At 37.2% G+C, this 13923-nt stretch overlaps 1 protein-coding gene across 1 annotated transcript in view; it reads left to right on the top strand.

Moving 5' to 3' along the window:
• Positions 1-2530: 2530 nt before the first annotated feature.
• Positions 2531-13923, top strand: part of SEC24D (SEC24 family member D) — a 46211-nt gene continuing 34818 nt past the window's right edge. Inside the window, exons 1-6 of the mRNA XM_009998561.1 lie at positions 2531-2681; positions 4610-4733; positions 6792-6940; positions 8957-9226; positions 9989-10110; positions 13459-13570. Coding sequence (XP_009996863.1) covers positions 2531-2681; positions 4610-4733; positions 6792-6940; positions 8957-9226; positions 9989-10110; positions 13459-13570 — 928 coding nt within the window. The remainder of the gene's footprint in view (positions 2682-4609; positions 4734-6791; positions 6941-8956; positions 9227-9988; positions 10111-13458; positions 13571-13923) is intronic.

Genomic DNA, 13923 nt, shown 5'->3' with positions numbered 1-13923 from the left:
GACGTGTCCTGGCGGGGCGGGGTGGTGGCCCTGAGCGAGCTGTGAGACCTGTTGCCTTGCCACAGGGACTTTTAACTTCTTGGTTGACGGAGATAGGCGTGTTAACTGTGTACGGGTTTTGCACTGAATTGAAGTAAATTTAAGCATGCTTTGAGAGCTTATTACCTAATGTGTCGTTAAAAGAGCCCTACAAAATGTGATGTGTATAGTTTTATCCTATTCTGTATATATGTGTGTGTTTCGGTAGATGCATATGCTCCAGTGGTTATTTGCCAGGTTGAGACTGCAGTATGCCTTGAGGAGGGACAGCACCTCTTCCTAGGTATGATACCAAGCACAGTGTCTCTAAGGAGATGTGAAGTTACTAGTTCTCCTTCAGTTAACTGGAAACCTTATCTTCTATTTTTTATTCTGTTATCCTACTTCTTTATGCACATAGTGGAGCTTTAAATCTTCACAGAAATAGTGCAGTAGAGCATTGCATAGATACAGCAGTTCTCTGGAAAAAAAAAAAGTTGAGAACTATTCTGTAATAGCAGTAAATTAAAAAATGGAGAGCTTGTGTTTGTGTTACTCCTTAGGCTATAGAGTGTAAGGTAAACTAGTGTTGAGAGAGAAAAAAAGTTTTCATGTCCATCTGCATAGTGAGACTTGTAAAGAAAGAGCTGGGTTTAGCAGAACCTTTCATCTTTTTATGCAATTTCCAGAGCGAATCTGTACATTTCTTGTTAGAACCTGATTGCTAAAACCTTAGGTGATCAGTTTCTGTTGATATTTTAAATGTTGCCTCCAAGCTACTTGCATCCTGTGTTGGTATAATTACATATCTTAAAACAGGATTAAATATGCTCAATGTTAAATAAAACCTGGAACAGTGTTTGATAAACTTATATTATTTTGCTTATGGTTAGAGTTCCTGTCGCTCTTCAGCATGACCTCATGTGTGTTTATACTGTCTGTGGGAAGTTTGACGTGGCAAGATTTTTCTTGTGTGTGTGAGTAAGCTGTGAAGGAAGTGGCTTCCCCTGGATGCTGTTGCAGCTAAAGGTGTTGGCTGTTGCAGCTGCCTCAAAGTGAAAATCTCTTTCTTTCTATAGGTATTAAATATATATATAGGCACATCTGTGCTAGTGTGTAAGTAATTTAGTGCTGACTTACTGTCTTTTGGAGAAGCAAAAGCTCACACTGCCACGTCTTTTCTGGTGTGGGTGGGGGAGGGAAGAAAGTTCAATTGGCAGCAAGAAGCCTCTATTTAAACATCTCCTTTCTTTTTCCATGTGCTTAACTTTTTCACTAAGATGTGAAAGGCAACTCCCTAAGATAATATATTTGAAACAGCTTAATACTACAGCTGAGGAATCTTATGCTACATTGAGGAGTTGGGTTTAGAGGGTTGCATGGGCAGTGTATGAGGAGGTCTGGGCCCTGTGCCCAGCTGAAAGTGATTTTTTGTCTGATACAGAAGATTACTGAAACTCTTGCTTTTCTTTTTTTTTCTTCCAGAAGTGTGCATTTAATATGAGAAGCCTAGAAATGGGGTTTTCTATAGAAATAACTTTTCACTAACCACATGTGCCAATGCAGCATGGATTTGTCTGCTGTGATCTTGAAGCTGCATGTAATTCTGAGGTGTGTGCATGCTTCTTGAGCACAATTCCTGATTTACTTTCATCCAGTTTGCATACACAAAGATCGCTCCATAGCTCAATCCTAAGAATGGGAAGTATAGATGCTTAGTCAAAGGAACATTTAACATCTAAAATGCTAGTTTAAATAATTTATTTTTAGTTCTTTGCCCAACTTATGCATTCAGGACTCTGCAGAAGGTAGTAAGTGCTCGTTCAGGGTTTGAATCCTCAGCGTTTCTCCAAACAGTTTTAATTTGGGCATCAATAAACTTAGTGTAGTTCTGATTTTGTTCAGTATGAATTAAATATGAAGTCAAAATGAAAAATTCTCTCTTACATGGAAATGAAAAAGTTAGCTATCAAGGCTGCAAAGTGTATAACTTCAATAACTTTTCAAATCCCTTGGTGGCAGGGGCACTGTATCTGAAAACTAGTCTTAAGAAATACACTAGTCTGGTTTAGTAGTGCAGAATTCTTATTTGCTAATCCTAATCTTAAAAGACTGAAATTGTCAGGATACTCTTTCCTGAAAGTTTCTTTTATCTTGCTTAAGAAAATCTGTCTGGAAGTAAGAAATCAGATGTCTTGCAAATCCTACCATAATTAGCAAACTTTTTCTGGTTTGCTTTTAATAACATTTTTGGGATTTTAGTTGTTTGTTTTTCTCCTTTATTTAACAGCAACAGAATCAAGATGTGGAAGCTTAGGGAAAAGATGCCTGGTAATAGCAAGGACAAGAAGGTTTCTTTTTTGCCCTCAGATTTATTTATTTTTTTGCCTTTTAGGAGCACAGTTCACAGCCTTTTAAAATGCAGAAAGAGTGAAGTGTTGTAGCAGGTGTCACTTTCTCTTTTGCAGATTCTTAAAGAGGATTCAATACTTGGAATGAGAATATTGCCATCATGAGTCAACAAGGCTATGTTGCAGCTCCTCCATATTCCCAATCCCAGCCAGGAATAGGAGGCTTTTCTGCAGGTTTTGGAGCACCTAATTCATCACTTCATTATGGGCATTACGGGGACCCCAACTCCTCATACTCAGCACCTCAACCAGGTATGAAATTAGCTTAAGATGTGTTTTCAGAGTGTACTTTCTTATAAAGGCGTTTTGCATCTTTTTCTTACTTGTGTCAGCACAAAATGCTCAATTTTACACTGCTACTATAACAGGATCCTGCACCATTTTTTTGTGTGTTAAAGTTGATGCTCAGATGTTCATGTAGGATTCATGGTGGTGAGTATCTGACGTTCCAAAGTCCAGGAATCAGTAAGCATCTGTGTTTAATGCTGTATTAAGACTAATGCCTAACACAGATAAATAAAAAAGGTATGATTTTTGGGAATAGAGGAATGTTTCTTAACTCTAACGTGTTACTGGCAAGCAAGCCCTCAGAAATAAGTTTTATCCTTTACAAATACAGTAGGTATATTCTTCATGTGTCCTACTGAATTCTTGAGCACAAACTTGCCTTTGAGTGTGAGTTGGTGTTCTACTCAAGCTGGGTACTTGTGCTGGGTAATTGTTTAGGTAATACATGGTAAGTAGAGCCCATCTGCTTTCTTGCCACTCAGGAAACAACTATTTTCTATGAGGAATGACACAAAAATTATAAGTAAAAGGGATATTTACTCAATTTTTACCAGCCATAATCCTGCTACAGATAATGTAATTGACATCCAGCAGATAAACATGACTGTGTCTTGTGTACTTCTGATTAATTTTAACTTACTGGTATGCTGATCTTTGAAGAAGTGTGCTATAAGAATATATGGTGGCTGAAGTTTAAAAAAAATAAAATTGAAAGCATGGAGTTTAAGCTAGTTTGGCTGTATGTAAGTCATGCTGGTCTAATTTCAGAAGAGGCAAAATGGGTATGCTAGACCAGTAAATTTGGTCTGTGGAAAATACCTGAAGAGTAAGGTTTCCTCTTCCCTCTGTAAGTTTGCTATATGTAGCCAAGATAGGGTGGCAGGAAGAGGGACCATCTCAATGTTGTGCCTGATGTCATAGGGGGAAATTAGTTAAAACTGTAAAGGTGTCTGGAATGTTCCCTAAAGTATTTTTTTTTAAAGCATTTGTTAAATTTTTATATAACATTTAGTTTATGATAAGTTACATTAAAGTGAGTCTTTGAGATGGTGGAGTAGGGTAATGACAGAATTTAACATACAAGTACATTGAGGATTATTTAAATATTCTGTCTTGTCCTTGGTTTATCATGAAAACAGAAAAAAAGAATAAGTTTTACCCAGTTTCTCTAAGATTTCTTACTAAAGACAGCTGTTGTGTTACCTTAATCCAGTGCTGAATATAGTAAAAAGATAGAACTACTTCTGCTAATTGGCTCGTTAGAATACTTGGATAGAGTACCAGTTTTGGTACCAAGCAATTTTTTTTACATTAGACTCTCTTAAAGATAATTTAAGAAATACAGGTTGAAGAGCTGGTTATTCAGCACTGCTGTTTACATAAATTATAGTATTTTCTCAGTTACTGTTCTATATCTGAATGAAGAACGACTTTAACTGCAGGTTTACAGGTTCTTTTTTTTGTTTGTTTGTTCCCTTTCTGACCGTAGTGTTCGAAATCAGAGACCTATTGCTTCTACCTATAAAGATAACTCTGTGTGGGGGAGTTACCAGTATCTGAAATGGAATTGCAGGATCTCTTCATTCTTTCTTCTTCCCTACTGTCCCTCTTGGGTTCTTTTGCTGGAAGGTTACCAACTACTATTTGCTTCCTTTTTACTATCTGTTCTCTTTCGTATCTACTTCTCTAGCTGACTGGAAATCTGTCCTTTCTTACGGAATCACAGAATGACTGGGCAAGGACCTCTTGAACATCATCTGGTCCAACCTGCTACTCAAGCAGGGCCACTTAGAGCCTATAGTCTTATTGCTGGAGCAGGGTTCTACATTTGAGTCTTACGGTGATCTTATTTTTTCTCACAGAGTTCTTACATAAAAGTACTTCTTTTGCAGGTGTGTCAAAATCAAATATGCCTTTTGGATCTGCTCTTGTTGGGCCTCCGCCACCAGGTACACATCAGTTCAGCCAGACCAACTTCCAAAATGGGCCCAGCGCACCAGTGCAACAGCCACATAGGTGACTTTCAAGCATTAATGCATGAGATCTAAGCTATTTGACCTCTATGACCTCTCTTCAGCTGCTTCTCTGACATTTAAGTATGGCATCCCTTTTTATCTTCAGTAGTTCTGACTTATTTCAATTCTCCACTGGATCTTCAATTTTGCTTTCCTGTGTTAGCATGGGGCAGGTCATAGAGTGGGATCTGGGATCTCAAGAAGTATAATTTTACAGAAAGTCAGGTCATTATCATGTGTTGATTTTTTTTTTTATTTTTAAATATTCTTTCTTCTTTATCTTAGACCCATTGCTTCAAAGAAGCAGTAATGTGTTATAAGTGCTGTTTGATATAGAAGTTGCTTTGTTGTTCTGCACTTTCTGATGTCTTAATTCTCCTTTTTTGTTAGGTATCACAAATTTCTTATTTAGAAATTAATCATTGCCAGCAAGTTTTGACTAGAAGCTGGTGCATATCTCTCTATTGTAGTTTCCCCCCTCTAGCTTGTTTGGATGTCTTTGCTTCATTGTTGTGGGATCACAGCTAAGGCTCCATAGGGTACTTTAAAGACATTTTATGACTCAGTTTTATTATACCCTCTCAGATGAATGACTGTTAATCTTTTGCTTAGGTCTGAGATTGACAGTGAAGAGTTTTTGAAGTGGTGGTGTTCTGCCTCCAGAGCTCACAGGAAGAAGTGAAAGAGACAGGAGTTGGGAAGGGAAAAAATAGGAACAGGTAGAAGTTGTAAAAAGAAATACTGGAAAAATTATCATATGAGGGAATAGCCAAGCTTTATGGCACAGTGCTTCTGTTTCGGGAAGTTAAAAGTGGGTAAACATACTTAGCTCTATTATTTAATTCTGTCTAATGTTAATTGTTTTGCTCACCTTCCAGGAGTGGTGAAATTAGTTTGTGTACCTATAGCTATTTTAATTGTAGTGAACTTGACACCTTTTAACAACATTATTGCTTTAGTTTGTTGAAGTCTTAATATGTTTCAGTGCTCTTTAGTTGTTATATAGTTATTTGTGTTCAGATGAAGCCATGTGTGTTTTCTTAGCCATCAAATAGGGAAGCATGTTTGCTGTCAGTGAATTACCACATTGTAAAGGAGGCCCCAGACACTGGTGATCAATTCTAGAAGGCAACCTATGAACGTATATGGAGAAGTGGTTGTTGTCCTGATGGTGTAAAAACAAGGTCAACAGAGTCAAGTTGACATGAGCAACCAAGCAAAATATCCAGCCCAGCTTCCAGTCGTTGTCCTGACATCTACACATCTACTGGTTTTTTGCCTGATCTTGTTTTATTCCCAAATTGCTGACAGGTGCTATTCTAGCTAGGAAATTTCCAAATCAACATTTCAAGGAAAATGGATTCTACTTCTGTTGATATAGCTAGGCCCATCCTCAGTTTTAGAAGCAGTCATAGGAGAATTGGTGTAGACCTTGTTTGGGAAGTAGCCTGAGATATTCTGGTTCCAGAGTGAGAGAAAATACCTTTATAAGCCACGTGTACATTACCTCTTATTTTCTTTAGTTGTTTTTCTTGCATTAGTGTTTTTCCGTATCTGATAATCCTGAATGAGTTTTTCCCTACCTGCATCTTCTTTTTTCCTCTACTACAGGGCACACCTTAAAAGTTTCTCATTTGATTTTCCTGTCTTCACAGATTTTTCTCCTAATCTTCTTCACTCATCCCCAGTAAGGAATCCTTCTTTATCAGCATGGAAAGGGAATGGAGTGATGTGATATGTTCAGTTTGTGTTTCTTAGTCTTAAAGCTTTGATACAGTTATTCTCACTCTCACTTTGTCATAACTCGCTCTTCTTTGTTTCTAGCAAGTATGCAAACAAGCATGTACTGTTTGGGGTTTTTTTAAGCAAGTATGTGTTCTCTCTGTGCTTCATGACTACTTTAATACAAGTATACGTTTTCTGAGTGAAACACAAGCAAACTCTCTTAAGAGTTTGTCCTAATTAATTGTTGCCACGCCGTACTTGAGAAAGTATATCTTCTAGAATTATTATTGTTTTATGTATTTTTTTGCATAACTGCACTAATTTTTCTCTTTAGGTTTCAAGGTCCTCCACCTCCAAGCAATGCGGGATCTTCTTATCCTTCCTATAATCAGCAGTCACAACCAGCCTACCCAAATACTACATCCACTTCAGCTACTGCACAACTTGCTAACCAGCTCAACAGCATGCAGATAGCTAGCTATGGTAATCAGTTTAATCTGATTGTCTTCTTCTCAGTTAAAGCTATTAAAACTATTATAATTAGAAATTTACTGAACTTCTATATAAACAGAAAATGAAGTCTTTGACCATACCATTTGCTCAAGTTCTTAAATTACTATTTTTTTGTTAATCTCATCCTATTCCTTAAACTGATATTCTTGGGTTTATTCTGAATTGATGTCTGAGGAGCCTTCTGTAGAAGTCAGTTATCAGTCATTTCTCAAATTACTTGGTGATCCTGTCAGTTACAGCCAAGGCATGAGCAGTAATAGTGCAGGTAGGGTTTAATTTTTCTCAGCTTCTTAAGAGTTCCTATCTGTTTGAAACAATGTTACTTTTTTTTTGTCCAAATCTTGTAGTTCAGTTTTTAGTCTGAATTTATTTACTTTAATTTTGAGGTTAAAACTTCTCAAACCTATACAGTGAGGTAAAGGTGTGATCATGTGATTCTATCCTGTAAATTACTTTGCACCACTAATTTTGTGTTTGGTTATGTCTGCTTTTACTGTGTGTTTCCTGTGAAATTTATAATTTAATTTAAAGGAGTGGAATTTAGTTAGCATCTTGGTTTGCTTAGCGTGGTGTCTGTAAGAGGATGCGATTTCTAAAAGGGGATCATTTTGGTGGTTGGTATCTTTTTAAGATATGTGTAAAGGTGAACTTTTCAGTTCTGGCTGCATTGATACTGTATCACTGTTCCTACCCTGGCTTTGCAAGTTGCTGATTTGACTTGAATGAAAACTGCATAACTACTGTGAGCCTGACCCTCTGCTTGTACAATTGCTCGTGAAAACTTGTACCTTCTTCTCCTTAGAAAAATTAATTTAAACTCAAATTCAACGTTGAGGTACTGAACTGCATGTGCACAATTGACTTAGACCTTTTTATACAGGATAAATTGTGGCCCAGCATCTCTAGAGCACTTCCTGTATAGTAACTTGTGTTATTTAGAGCAAAACTGTTTTTGCTTCCTGCCTTCATTATATATATTGTTATATATATATATTACCTTCAGCAATATTTATGTAAAATAAAATTTTCTGGCTTATTGTTACACACTTGAAGGTTGAGTTACCCTGCAGACCACTGAAGACACAGATTCTTTACAGCTCTGCCTCTGTGGGGTTTTGTCTGATTTTTCCTTAGCTCTTACTCTATGTTCGTGTAACTTGTCAGGATGCTGAAATTCACAGCTTGAAAAAGCTGTTTGTACCAGTTGTGAACCTGAGCTTGTGTTTTGCATGTGACTTTTTTTTTAATCTGATAGAACATAATTTTTGTTATTTTTCTAGCTTTCTTGAAGATTATTTTACTGTAGGTCTTCAGGGAAAAATCTGACAAAAAATGTAGGGTTTGTAAAGTAATAAATATTCACATATTTTAAGTTTAAAAAACCTGCCATTTCCAGAGTCCTCTTAACTCTCACTGGAATCTGGATCTTACAAAGAACAAATTATTCCTCACCAGTGTGTACAGAATAATTCCCACGTTTCATCTTTCAGCATCAAAACCAGAAGATGGTTGTAAGCCAGATAAATTGAGTAGGTTTATCTTCAGTTGAACCTGTCATGGTGAAATGCCAATAGCAGACTTACAAAAACAAGACGCATAAGAGAAATTGGTTATTGACCAAAAAGAATATTGTTTAATATTATGAAATTAAATGTTCTTCAAAAGCAAATGGTGATTTATGTGTATCTTAATCAAGAGCTGTCCAAGGCTGTCTTTCCTCTTTCTTTCCCATTCACCTCAGCTGCAGGGTTTTATTGAAAACAGAGCCAAAATAAATAAAATTGAATGTCCAAATCAGTTCAGACTTAAACTAAGAGGTCAGATGTGTTATGTTATGAGGCATTCAGAATCCTCATAATGCAGCATTGTCAGTATGGAATACATTATTGCCTATATGTTGTAAATGTATTGTGCAAAAATAGAGCACCTTCCACACAGGTCAGTAGAGCATCATTTTTGACTCAGCTGACATAGTTTCTTGCTCAGGTCCTGGAACTACTCCGAGCTCTCGCATGTCTACTGGGCATCCGACGTCTTTTCAGGGTCCGCAACTACCACCACCAGCCCAGCAGCAAATGACTTTACCACCTGGATCACAGGTTCCTCCACCAGCAAATAATGTTAATGGCCTTTGTGCTCAACCATCATTACCCCCTATGCCCAGACAAGATGGAATCACTGGACCTGTCCCCCCAAATCCTAGCTTGCAACAGCTTTCAGGACAACCTCCAGGGCCTGGATATCATCCTCAGCAAGGTAAGGAAAGATGTTTGTTATGTAACTGAAAATACAGCATGCAAGGAGAATTACTGGTGGCACTGAAACCATTCATGATGTTCTGCTGACTTGGAAAAATGGAAATCTAATCCTTTTTTTTTTGTAGAATGGAAACATTTAAATTGGCATTCGGTACATTCAAGTCAAGCTGTGCTTTTGCTCAAAATTTTAGCATTCTGTTGAGACTGTAACAAGAAAAAGGAGTTTCATTTGGATCAGGAGTGGCATAATTTAATTAGTAATGGGTAAAGGCACAACATAATATAGAAAGGAGTTTTTCTTATACTCTAGGTTGCTCCTTGTCTTAAAGTACTTAAAAGCAACTTTCAAAAATGTTTAGTATTGCAATAAATAAATGTAACTGAATACAGTTATTTCACCTGACATAGGTGAATATAACAGTTATTTTGACAGCTAAAAAGCCACCCAACTAGACAAGTTTGCATTGACTGATATTAAGGGAGAGATTCTCACTAATTTAGTGGCCTGGTTTGAGTAGCTGTCATAATCTCTACTAACCATCTTACTGGACACATACTTGAAAACTTTGGAGGCAAAGTTGTCACACCAAGTCTTAAGCTTAGCTTTGAAACACAGACTGCATAAGCCACAGTAATCTTTTTTTTTTCTCTTGCTGAAAACAGAAGAAAAAATTGCAGTTAGCTGGGTAAAAATTACTTGTATCACAACAGTTGATACAACTTAAATACTTTAAATGAATTATTATTTGTAACTCTGCAGCAAACTATGGTCCTCAGATGGCAGGATCTCAACTGTCCTATCCTGGTGCTTTTCCTGGGGGTCCGGCACAGCTCCCAGGTCCACAGCAGAAGAAGCTAGATCCTGACTCTATTCCAAGCCCAGTAAGTAATGTGGCACTAATTTTGTCTAAAACTAAATTTCTGCTGCATTTAAGATAAAGGAATGACAGTGTTACTGTTGGATTGATTTTAGTTGGTGGGATTTCTTGTAACATAACATTGCAGTTATATGGCTTAGTTCACAGTGTACGTTCCATTTTTAATAGTTTCTTAATTAGATGCAATTTTATATTGTGCTGTCAGTTTGGATAAATTAATGCAAAATGTTAAGTTTAGTACTGAAGAGGCTTTATAACTTTATCTAACATGGGACATGCCCATGACTCCAAATACTTTTATAGGAATTCTCAACAATTTCTTAGTATGACGGTGAGCAGCACTGAAGGATTACTGGCATTCACTGCAGCTACTCACCTTTCCTTGTCACTCTGGAAAATTTGAAGGCTTCAACTTGGTAACGGACACTTAGATTTGTGCATAATAGAGGTGCATGAACTCTGGAACTGCAATCCTGAAAATACTAAGTTGTCCCGTGTACCCCCATGGTTTGATTTCAGGAGTTTCCTAGGCAACTACAATTACTTGCCTTAGCATCCCTCCAGTTGCTGAAGCCATGTAAAAATTTCAGTAACTTGGAATACAGTTAATATGTAAGATTCATACAGGTTGAAGAGGCTCAGCTGTTAAAGCATGGCTGAACTTGCACTGGTGGGACAAGGTCACTTCTTAGAGAAAGAGAAAACAAGGTTATGGTTGTGTCCACCTTTCTAAAATAATCTAATTGTTACCCAAAGGAACAGCTAGTCAGATGCAGGCTGCATTTAACTTCTCTACTGAGAAGAGCTGATTGAAATAGAGGGAGAAAATTTGCTGCACTCATGGGGAAAACACCTTCTGATACAACACCTGTATTAGTTCTGGTAATCATCTGGAGAGGGCAGAAGGTCTCTGGAGAGTTGGGGTTCTTCAATTAGGCTGTGTTCTGCAGCTGTGACTTAGAACTTTCTGCTTGGACAAAATGTATTAATCACCACACTATAATCTCGTATGGGTGAAGGAATCTTCCACATCTCTCCTGAGTCAGTATGGCTGTAAAGGGAAGAATTGTGCTTCCTTGAATTTGGATATTATTTTGGCCCTCTAGAAAACATTATTTTTTTTTAATTTACGTAAACATCACTAGAATTTTTTAAAAACGCCTGTTGATCATCAGTAGGAGGTTAATGTAATAACTGCAATTACTTCTTTTAAAGGCAATTTTCAAGTTAAATGTAATTGAAAACCATTGTGTAAAAAAGCTAAAGTGAGTGTCTGGAATTAACAAATGTCCTTAATAGGTCAGTCACTCCTAGTGTTTCAGCATGGTGCTTTTTACATAAGAAGGATAAAATGGTCTTGTCTAACTGAAAAAAAAAATAAACCAGCAAGAGGGGAGAAGGAGGTCTGGCATGAAAGCATGGACTGTTTCAATTACACATGTAGAATAAACAGCCTTGACTATGACAGCAATGTTAAAATAGGTTAAAAGGTTTGTTTAAGCAGCACAGAGAGGATCAAAATGACATGTTTAAAAGAAACATGTTCTGGGTCAGTGTCTGTGAAGGGCAAAAAGCTAATTCAGAATAAGGAATAAGTATGACCAAGTATAAGTATGTTATATTTACCTTATATAATTACAGTAGTGTTGCCAGATACATTTACTTCTTATCTGTGGCCATTGTTGGTTTATATTTTTCTTATGTGTGTTAGAGGTTGATATGTGCTCTGACAACATCTGTGAAAACTAGCATTGGGCTTTGCCAACAATTATTTCCAAGAACAATGATGTGTTTAGGTCAATTAAGTGCAGAATGCCATGGTACATGGATCCTTCGCAGAGCTAAGTCTGAAAGTGGTTTGCTTTCTTCAGGCTAATGGACCTTTTTAGAGGGAGATCTTTTTACTTCTAATACAAGAGTTAGAATTAAGTACACAAGCCAAGGAGGCAGGGAAAAGTAATCAAGCAGAGGATATAACAAGCTCTCTGGGAAGGTATTTTATATTTAAGTTGCCATAAAAAAAAAAGTTACAGGCCCTAGATTATTTCCAGTGTGTTAGGAAATACCACTTGGACAATGATAGTTTTGTTTTTCCTCTCTGTTTGCTTTCCAACAGAGGCTTCTGAGCTTCCCTAGCTATTATTAGAAATTCACGTATAGTGTAAAGATACAATTGCATGGGATACCAACAACAGTGGCAAAGTCAGCTTTAGGAATTCCCTGTAACGTTTCTCTTGCCTCTTACTGCTGTTTGGCTACACTCTAAACAAGATTGTTGAACAGGTAGCTTCCTTGAGGGAAGAGGAGGAATAATAGTATCATCTCAGTGACCTGCTTTATGGTGTGGAACAAAATGCAGCTTTATATAACTTCAGTTGTATCCTGAAAAATATCAAATTTAAACAAGGGTAAAATGTGCAGAAGTAGCAGGGGAGGAAGTGTATGGGAAAGGACTTTGTTCAATAAAGCCAGCTTTATAAGCATTTCATGACATTACATTGTAAATTGCTATAAACTAGGCTTCAAACAGAATAAATCTGTACATGATCAGAGCTGCCTCATTTTAATAAAAACTTCTATGATTCCTGTCCTTTTTTTTCTAGGAGGAAGCTCACAACATGATAGTCTGACCTAGCGAATGAAAACCCTGAGCTCCAATGTTGAAATACTACTAATGGCCAACAAGGCTTTTCTCAGGAGTTTAAATTGCTGCTTTCTAAATGGCAGTGCTGAAATATAGCTCAGCTAGGCAGGTAGTCTACTATGTAGATTATTTTTTATTTCTTAACCACCCTGTGCATGAACCCTAGTCAGGAGGAATGAGGGCTAACCCCTCCCACTGTTACAGTCTGATCAGTTACCTATATGTTAATTTATGAAGAAAAGTAGCTGGCGCAACTATGGTCAAACAAAAGATAACCTGGTATATATGACATCTGAGTAAGGTGGTGCAATCTTGCACTTGAGTTTGATCTGGGAGAACGGAAGGCCAGATTCACAAGGACTTAACCATCCCTCTCCTCAGTTTGCTGGCCAGCTTCTATTGAAGAGGTCTGTCCTCCTAGCACTCAATATACTTTAATCAACTCACTTGTTCACTGTACATAAGTCTTATCCACTCTAATGTGCAGTGTTACGTCTGAGTTCCAACAGGCAGCTGGAGTTGTAAATGAGCTATACTGGTCAGCTGTCTCTGTAGCTTTCTACGGATTAAGTGTCCCAGAAGCCTGTATTGTGATGGGTTTATAGCATAAGACAATGTGAATAGTGTTAGTTTGTGTCGAAGTCAGTATAACCTTCTGTGAATGTATGGCTTACCTTCCTCAGACTGTTCTTGCTTCTTGTTCATCAGATTCAAGTAATTGAAAGTGATAAGGCTTCTCGGGGAGGGCAGATCTATGCTACGAACACAAGAGGACAGGTTCCTCCTCTGGTCACCACAGACTGCGTAATCCAAGACCAAGGTAACTGTCCTTGTTACTGATTTGGGAGTCTTTCTAAGTGAAATAAAATATAATTGGAAAAAAAAAGAAAAAGAAAAAAGACTAAATTATCAAGTTTCTTACGTGAAAAATGTTACTCCTTACTCTAAATTGGACATGAAATGGGAAACTCTGTTTAAAGAAAAAAAAAAAGAGGGAAAAGGGACAGGTAGTGGGAGTTGAATTCTTATACCTTGAGTTAACACCACCTCTACCCTTCCTGACCTTTAAAATAGAAATAGTTGAGACTTTTCTTTTTAACTTAATTTTTTTCAAGGTTTTAAATTCCAGGTTACAACCTTTTTGGATTCTTCTGAAATTTTGAAGATGAACTC

Source organism: Chaetura pelagica, unplaced genomic scaffold (genome assembly GCF_000747805.2).
Source record: "Chaetura pelagica isolate M959 unplaced genomic scaffold, ChaPel_1.0 scaffold176, whole genome shotgun sequence".
Classification (NCBI taxonomy): Eukaryota; Metazoa; Chordata; class Aves; order Apodiformes; family Apodidae; genus Chaetura; species Chaetura pelagica.
This window is presented reverse-complemented; position numbering and strand designations above follow the sequence as displayed.